The following is an 8,246-nucleotide window of genomic DNA, read 5'->3' on the forward strand; positions in this document are numbered from 1 at the left end:
CGCGGGGGCGGCCCCCGGAAGCGCGCGGCCGCGGCAGCCATGGCGGCGACGGCGGCGGCTCCGGTTCTTGCCCGCGGCGGCGGCGGCCCCGTGACGCGGCTGCGCCTGCTGTGCCAGCGCTACCAGGAGTACGTGAGGCGGCACCCGGCCGCCACGGCCCAGCTGGAGGGCACCGTGCGGGGCCTCTCCTACCTGCTGCCAGGTACGGGAGGGGGGAGGCCGGGCCCTCGGCCCTCCGGCCTGGGCCTGGGCCTGGGCCCCGCTCCGGCACCTGCCCCGGGCGTTGTGCGGGGGACTGGGGCCCAGCGGGGGCCTCCCCCCGCGCTGGGCGCTGGCTGGTAGCCGCTCTTCTCCCTTCGCAGGTCGCTTCTCGGACTCCTACGCGCTGTCGGAGCTGGGTAGGTGGGCAGTGGGCAGCCGGTGGGACTGGTGGTGGGCCTTTGCGCCGGCGTATGCGGGACCGTTCCCCGGACCCCTTGTTTTCTTCACGGTTGGCTGCATCCTCTGGCAGCCTATGTGAGGAATCTGCACGTCTTACTGCCCTTCTTCCTTCATCCCCTCCCGGGGGAAGAGGCAGCAGCCCCGGTTTGGTTTGATTTCTGTGCATTCTGTAACTGCAGTGTTCCTTCTCTTCCTTTTCTAGTGTACTCTGCCTCCAACCTCCTAGTGCTGTTAAATGACTGGATTCTCCGAAAGGAGCTGCAGCAGTGCCTGCCCGTGGTAAGGCTGGAGTGTGTGGGAGGAGGATTTGGGACACATGCTCTTTTCCTTGCAGAAGCTTTCAGGGAGTGTCTGTAGAAACTAACAGGTCTTTGCTGTGGCCTCTCTTTGTTGTCAGATATGTAGAGGCAAGAGGCAGGTAAACAGCAGCCCTGCCCCTTAGCTCCTGGCTTAGAGCAGTGGCCAGAGCACTCACTGGACCACAGAAATCAGGCCCTGACTTGCACCAGTAGCTCTGAACTTGAGCTAGGCAAAGGTGTTGCTGAATAACCATTGCTGTTTCCAGAGCAGTGGCTCTGGAGCACTGAAGCTTTGATTCCATCCCTCAGAGTCTTCTTTTGCATATGTTATTGAGCAAAACAAACATAAGCACCTTGCTTCTATGTCTCTCTTGCAAGAGCCTCAGGCTGGCTCCCAGCACTTGTTAGACCCTTCGGGGAATGAGGAGGGTGGTGGTTTTTTCCAGACAGGCCTCTTCTGTTGCAATCCTGCCTGCTGTGTGGGTTTGGGTGTAGGCAGCTCTCTGGCTGGAGTGTCAGGCACATAACAAACAGAAATGTGGAAGACTTGCTTCGCTGGTTGTTAAGGCCGAAGTGAATTTCAGCTGTATTGTCTTTATTGATGCTTTTCAACGGGTTAAATCCTATGGTTGACAGCACGAGCAAGTTCCCGAGTGGGGAGCAGGGACCCAGGCTGGAAGAGCACCCACTGTCTTGGGGTTCATGCCTGGAATCCGGACTGATGCTGCATTCAGCAGGCATTTGCTCTGGTGTGACTGCAGATCTGGGTTCCCTTCCCTCTACTCCAAGTGAACTCCCTCGTCAGTGCTAACCTGGACGGGGAGGGCGGGGTGGTTTGTTGTGTATCCCAACTCTGGGACAAGGAGGAGAGAGAGTTTTGCTATGGAGTTCGGTGCCAAAACCCACGAGACTGTCCTGCTGTGTCAGCTGGGGTAGAAGGAAATCCAAGATACAGCTGTGATGTTTTCCCTGTTTCTGGGGTAGCAGCTCTGTGTGATGCTGCGATGTGTCACTCTGCCCCTGCTTGGAGGTAGAGAAGTGGGCTTCTGTGTAGACTCTGGCTGCAGTGGAGGCACCACTTCTTGTTTTTATGACTTCCAAGGCCATCGGGTGCTTACTTCTGAGGGTCCCACCAGACTGGGCTGTGCTTCTGCCCCATTTAACTCCCAAGCAGAACCTGCATCCTGTCCCCCTCCTCCCCTCTGTGTTTTGCAGTCGCTGCCCCAGCAGAAGCTGCTGACCTGGCTGAGTGTGCTAGAATGCGTGGAGGTCTTTGCAGAGATGGGGACAGCCAGGGTGTGGGGGGAGATGGGCCGGTGGACCATCATTGTCCTCATCCAGCTGGCTAAGTAAGTGCCGTGGGCAGAGGGGAAGGGGCAGCGTGGGCTCAGAAAGGGGTGGGGGAGGGGGCTCAGCAATACCACAAGAAAAAGCCCAAGCAGGACTGAGCTGCCGGTCCCTGAGGCTGGGGGAATTTGGAGCCCCATAGTGTGCTGGATGCTGTGCCACAGAAGGGGACTCTTATCCCTCTCGCCTTGCCAGCTGCCCTGAGCAGACCTGAGTGTTTCCCTGTTCTGTGGAAGCCACCTTTCCCACACAACAGGAACCCAGCTCTGTAGCCTGGTATTGAAGGCTTCCATGTGTCTGCTCACAGAGCCATCCTTCGTCTCCTGCTCCTGCTGTGGTACAAAGCTGGCATCCAGACGTCTCCTCCCATTGTGCCGCTGAACAGGGAGCAGCAGCAGCCTCTCCACCCGCAAGGTGAGCCTGCGGTGATGTCATTGTTGGCTTGGCGCCTTGCTGGGCCACGTGTCTTGCCCTGCTAGGAAATACTCCTCAGAGCAGTGGCTTGGGTGGCACAGGGAACTGTAAGGCTTCAGTACACAAAGCTGAGCTGCGTTGAACTCTCTGCCCTCTGCAGAGCACGAGTTGACTTAGTGGCAGGGTTGTCCCACAGTCGGGAAGGAGGGGGTGGAGGAGCCCAAGCGTAGAACCACTGGCTGAACTCAAGCTGCATGTCCTATGGCCTGATGGTGAGGAAAGAGATCCTAGGCCTGGGCAACATCAGGCAGATAGACCTTTTCACCCTCTGCGTAGCGTTAGCCCCTTCAGAATGCTCTGGTTTGCGCTAGATCAAACTTTCAGTCTAGTCTTCGTGATGGAAATGTAGGGCAGGGTGCTGCCAGCTCTGCGGTGAGGCGTGTTCCTTTGGAGCCTGACCCCTGTGGCTGTTTTCTCCTGCAGACGTGGAAGACAACTCCTCAGGGAAGGATCAGACCTATGTTGGCAGGCGTTCCAGCCGCGTTGTGCGCTCTCTCCAGAGCAGTAAGTAGCTGAGCCTGTTTTCTGTCCTTGCCTGAGCTGTTTCTGCTTTGTGCCCTTTATGTATGACCTGAGTGTGGGCAGTAAAGAGCAGAACCTTGTAGTGGGGCATATCTAGTCACCAGGCCCTGTGTGTGGGGGGATATCAAAGCCACGGGGATTCAGGCACGTGCTGCAAGGCTAGCACTTCAATTGTATTTTCCTAAGTGATCAATGGAGACAACCCTTCAGTGTGGTTACGCTTTGAGGAACACGGACCTTACAAGTCTCTCTCCCTGCTCTGTCCCCTCTGGAGGCAATCTGAGGGTGCTGGTCAGCCACAGCAGTTGCTGTGTGTGCAGCTCTTCAATCTTTCCCGTTTCACGCCTTTGCGGCGCAGAAAGAAGCAGGGGGTGGTGTGAGGAAGCGTGCTAGGAAGAATTTATTTGTGTTAGTGACCTGATCAGCTTGTTTCAGCCCCATCCCTGCAGTCCCGCCACTGGGGGTCCCCCCAGCAGAGGGAGGAGTCGCAGAGCCGAAGAGCAGAGGAGATGAACCAGCCTCCCACCCCTCTGGGTCTCCAAGAAACCATCGCAGAATCCCTCTACGTTACCCGCCCTTTGCTCCACTGTATCCTGCCCTGGCTGTGTGCGGGCTCACGCCGTACCCCGGTGCTGTCAGAGGGTGCTGCTGTGGGCTCGGCCCTGGTGCAGGGCAGTGCCATGCTGGCTTCTCTCCCTCCTGCTGCTCTGCTTGGGCAGGGGCCTTGGACCGCCTCCTCCCTTCTCTTAGAACTTGACAGCTAGCCTTAGCTGCTGGAGTTGTGGGTGCAAGGTCTCCAGCCCCTTCCATGGACCCCCCCATCACTGCCTTAGTGGGTGTTCTCCTGCACTCAGCAGAGCTTGGCTGGTACCCAGGGGCTCACTTGTCTGCGTGCCTCTTGTTAGGCATCTCTGGTTCTTTCCGTTCCTTGACTGTGTGTTCCTAGTACTGAGTTTAGGAGTGTGGGGCCAGAGATCATGGAAACCCTGGCTCCTCTCAGCAGTCCTGGACATCTCAAGGTCAGTCTGAGGAAAAGTCTTTGTGGGTGCTGGAGGTTGGTGGTGGCTGAGCATCACACTTCCCTCTGTTCCCCAGTTCTGGGCAGGGCCTACTGAGAGAAATACACACAGGGGGCTGGTCTTTAGCTGGGAGGCTGACACATTCAGATATCTTTTGCAACACTTTGAGTGCTCTCTGTCCTGAGCTGGTGGAGCCCGCTCTGCATGGAGCTGAGAACAGAGGGCATTTAGAAACCCACTTCTTTTCCCTTCTGACTGCTGTTGCCGTGAGTTAGCTCTCTGCTCTTCTCCTTCCAGTCTGAGCTTGCTGAGTGATCTGAAAGACCTGAACAGGCGAGAGCGAGCGGAGCTGAGGCGACGAACCCTCCTACTGCTGTACTACCTGCTGAGATCTCCTTTCTATGACCGATACTCAGAGTAAGGGGCCCCTGCTGGGCTTTTGCTGAAAATTTCCCTTTTAACAGAAGTAGCGTCAGGGGACTGGGTGAGTAGATCTGAAAAGGTCTGGGTGCCTGTGACCAGGTTAATCTGAGCCCTTGCGTAACAGCTGCCGTTGCTGTTCGTGCATTCAGCAGCTGGGGCAGGAGGTGTCCTGCTGGACTCATTCATACTCTCTCCCTTCCTAGGGGTAGGATCCTCCTCCTTCTGCGCTTGTTGGCTGATTATGTGCCTGGAGTTGGCTTTGTCACACGTAAGTGGGCCCCACTGCTATATCCCCACTTCTGTTGGATGGAGAAAAACCAGGGGAGTTGGGCAGGACATTTGTCAATTGGTTTCCAACCCAAGGAAGGAATTGAGAAGTCCCTAGAATGGTTAGCACCAGTGCACCTTGTGTTGACGCTTGTGTTGTTTTAAACTGGAATGGGAAAGGATGAATTGCTTCCTGGCTCAACCACAGTGGTAAAACTCCGTGTGCCCTCCCAGGCCACAAAGTTGGTCTCTGCCACCTAGGCCTGTTCTCCTGGGCTCCTTTGCTGCACCTCAGCTGGTGCTCCAGAACTGCTTTGCAGCCCTGTTTCTGAACATTTTTCCTTGATCTCCAGTCTGCAGCACAGACACGAGGGGTAAATGGGTGCCTAGAGGTGTTGACTCAGGCAGGAACAAGTGGTAAATCAAAGGGCTACACCAGGTCTGTCTTCTAGTCGTTCACCAGAGGATCCCTTTATTATGGGCCAGAATTCCACCTCCCCCGCTTCCCTGCTGATGTGAAGCCTTCCGTGGGGTGATTCATGGCATTAGATCAGCCTGGCATCGTGGGATTGTCCTTCCTTTGGGGAGGTCACAAAGCTGGCTAGCTCAGGAGCTGCTTCCTCCAGTTGGTGATTTCAGAGAAGCTTTGGAGCTTGCATTAAGCCATGTGCTACATAAGCATTTTCACTCCACAGCAGTTGCTTCTGTGTCTGCACCTGCTCGTTATTGCTGAGTTGTCTTCCCTGTGCCACAGTGGTGTCCTCCTGACTCGCTGCATGCGGGTTTTTCCCCCCAGCACGTTGCAGACCCCCTTCCCACTGGAGCTTGGACCTCTCGGCTCTGAGGGAGTGGTGTCCCACACCATGTTTCACACCCCATTTGGTCGTGCTCTGATCTCTGGCACCACAGCCTAAAGTTGTCTCCCGTCTCAGCAAAAGTAACTGTTCTGTTCTTGGGTTCATCTGAGTTGTGTAAATGGAGATTTGGGATTGTTTGGTATCATAAGAAGGGGGGATATACCCTGTATACATACAGCTTCAAATTCTTGCCTTTCTACATGTGTGATCCTTCTGTTCTCTTGTTTCAGGGCCACTGATGGATTACTTGCCTGCTTGGCAGAAAATCTATTTCTATAACTGGGGCTGATGAGAAGATGATGATTATTCTCCACTAAGATCGTGGCTGGACGTTTCTAAGGAGGGCAAGCAGGCTGGGGGAGGGATGTTGATAATGTCTAATTTTCAGTTAAACCATCACTGAGAAGCTCCTGTTCTGCACGGTGGGGAGGGGGGTGTATGTAATCTTTTTAACAGATCTAGCAGTGGATGATGGACACTACATGCGTGGCGAGACCCTGGCCATCTCTTTCTCTGGACCATTCTGTGGCTGCAATGATGGTGATGGGACAACCTCTTTTTTTAAGCACTTGATTTTTCTCCTTTTGTACAGCTGCACTACAATAAAACTGGGCAGCATAGTGATCTTTTGGAGAGCATTGTCTCCCACCTCATGGTGCTGAGGTTGACCTGCAGCCTGCTTGTGTTGGCCGTGCCTGGCTGCTCTGCTTGGAGCAGGCTTGTCTGTCAAATAAACTGACTGAATGGAAAGAACTGAGCTCAAGGATCTCTCCCTCTTTGCATAGGATCCCCTCATATCTGGCCTCTCTCAGAAAGAGCAGTTTTTGCAGTTGTCCACCCTGGGATAGGGTGTCCTTAGAAGCCTTTTGCTCTGGCCTGTGTCAGGCAGGGCCCTGCAGGTTGCTCAGCCCATGCCTGTAGCCTCTGTAACTCCAGGTGCCCGCTTCAGTCCCCAGTTTCCTGGGATTCCCCAGCAGGGAGGGAGAGCTGCAGTCTGCAGGCTGTGTCCTAAAAGGGTTTGCAGAATGGCTGCCAGCCAGTGCTTGGCCAAGGGCAGAGGAGAAATGAAGAGATTAATTCAGCAAATGCTGCTGTGCCACGCTTAATAAAGGGGCTCAGGAGAGGCCTGGACAGCCCTGGCCATCTTTTGGCATCTGCTCTGCTGCCTGGGGGACAGTTGAGGCATCAGTCTGCTCAGGATCCTTGGCCAGGAGTGGCCAGCTGGTGGCACTGGATTGCCCTCCCACCCAGGCAGCTGCCAGCCCTCTGCAGAGCTCAGGAGGTCACAGCGCCTGAAATAAGGGGTGAGCCCCACACACACACTCTCGTAACAGGCCGCCGCAGTTGGGGACCACAGGGCTTTGGCAGTGTGTGGAGTCTGTGTTGCCCCCTCAGCTGGCAGCAATGTGGCAGCAACAGTGTGGAAAAGCTGTGAGCGAGGGACTGTGCTCCCTCTGGGCTTTTAGCAGAGGAAGATGAGGAAGATTGCAAAGTCTGTGAAGTGTTGGGGAGGTTCACTCCTAGGGACAGAGAGGTACTGAGAGAAAGGGGTTTGCTTTTGGAGGGACAGGGAAAGAGCCCTGGCTCTGTGGCTGCAGGGGACAGCAGGACCAGGCAGCCCAGGACCAGGAGCTTATGTGGCAGGAGGGGGTAGGCAGCAGCACCCAGGCAGGGGCCTGCCCCACCCAGCTGGTGTCCCGGCACCACTGCGGTGGCTCCTCTGTGACCTCACCGTGGAGCTGGCGTCCGGGTGCGCCATGCGGTGCTGGCTCCTGCTGCTCGCCCTGCTGACGGGGGCTGCCCTCCCGCTGCCCCTGCGCCGGAGGTGATGGCACTTCCTTCCTCCTCCCTGCCCCAGTACCTGCAGAGGTACCCCAGGACTCCTGTCCCAGGCCTGGGCTGGTAATCGTGGCCCTCAAGAGCTGGCCGGGCTGGGTGAAGACAAGCAAGTGGGCACATGGGAGCTCTTGTGCCGGCGTGGGCGAGCGCCGGAGGCTCACTCCTGCCCCTGGTTTTCCTCTGCAGGGTCAGCTACTCAGTCCCTGAGGATTTCTCTGCTCCCTTGGAGCTTCCACAGCAGCACTTTGGCCTGGTGGATGGTACAGTACTCTCCGAACCCCCTTCCCATGCACTCACGCCTCCAGCCAGGCAGTTGTCCCCAGGCCCGTGAGCAGCGCAGGCCTGAGCCCAGCCTCTCCGCTCTACCCGCAGATTACGGCATCAAACCCAAGCAACCCCACTTCAGGACCCGGGTGGCCCAGGAGCAGCCGGCGTGGCTGCACAAAGCTGGCAAAAGCAAGCGTAACAAGCTTGACTTGCTGGAGTACTACAATGCCCGCCTGTGAGCCAGCATGCCGCTGTGGCCACCGCAGCCCAGCCTTGGGGACCTCCCTGCCTGCCCTCTGCTGCTGCAGCATGGGGCCCATGTGAGGTATTGGGGGGGGGGGGGGGGGGGGGGGGGGGGGGTGTCAGGGTAAGCTCTGCTTTGGGTGGAGATGGGAGCAGATGACCTCCAGCGGTCCCTTCTGATCATCATACAATGATCTCTGGCCTCCAGGGATTTCAAGCAAGGGTCTCGGGCCAAACCTGAGAAGCTC

At 56.7% G+C, this 8,246-nt stretch overlaps 2 protein-coding genes across 5 annotated transcripts; both read left to right on the top strand.

Annotated features, from left to right (window-relative positions):
• PEX16 (peroxisomal biogenesis factor 16) lies at positions 1 to 6,406 on the top strand. 4 transcript variants are annotated; one of them, XR_012628851.1, is made up of 11 exons: positions 3 to 202; positions 363 to 398; positions 644 to 720; positions 1,956 to 2,089; positions 2,395 to 2,501; positions 2,985 to 3,065; positions 3,519 to 3,671; positions 4,030 to 4,102; positions 4,400 to 4,586; positions 4,729 to 4,793; positions 5,880 to 6,406. XR_012628851.1 is itself a non-coding variant. In XM_074867774.1 (11 exons), the coding sequence occupies exons 1-11, from the start codon at positions 40 to 42 to the stop codon at positions 5,936 to 5,938; spliced, it is 1,068 nt and encodes a 355-aa protein (XP_074723875.1). In that variant the 5' UTR covers positions 3 to 39; the 3' UTR covers positions 5,939 to 6,406. The 4 variants fall into 4 exon arrangements, 3 of the variants coding, with proteins under 3 accessions (XP_074723874.1, XP_074723875.1, XP_074723873.1); XM_074867774.1 differs by having other exon boundaries at positions 4,400 to 4,519; XM_074867772.1 differs by lacking the exon at positions 5,880 to 6,406 and adding an exon at positions 5,589 to 5,873 and having other exon boundaries at positions 4,400 to 4,519.
• An 839-nt stretch (positions 6,407 to 7,245) lies between these two features.
• On the top strand, positions 7,246 to 8,088 carry FREY1 (Frey regulator of sperm-oocyte fusion 1). The gene is made up of 3 exons (XM_074867775.1): positions 7,246 to 7,474; positions 7,675 to 7,748; positions 7,861 to 8,088. Exons 1-3 carry the CDS (start codon positions 7,407 to 7,409, stop codon positions 7,992 to 7,994), a joined length of 276 nt encoding a protein of 91 aa, XP_074723876.1. The 5' UTR covers positions 7,246 to 7,406; the 3' UTR covers positions 7,995 to 8,088.
• Positions 8,089 to 8,246: the final 158 nt, after the last annotated feature.

Source organism: Strix uralensis, chromosome 4 (assembly GCF_047716275.1).
Source record: "Strix uralensis isolate ZFMK-TIS-50842 chromosome 4, bStrUra1, whole genome shotgun sequence".
Lineage (NCBI taxonomy): Eukaryota > Metazoa > Chordata > Aves > Strigiformes > Strigidae > Strix > Strix uralensis.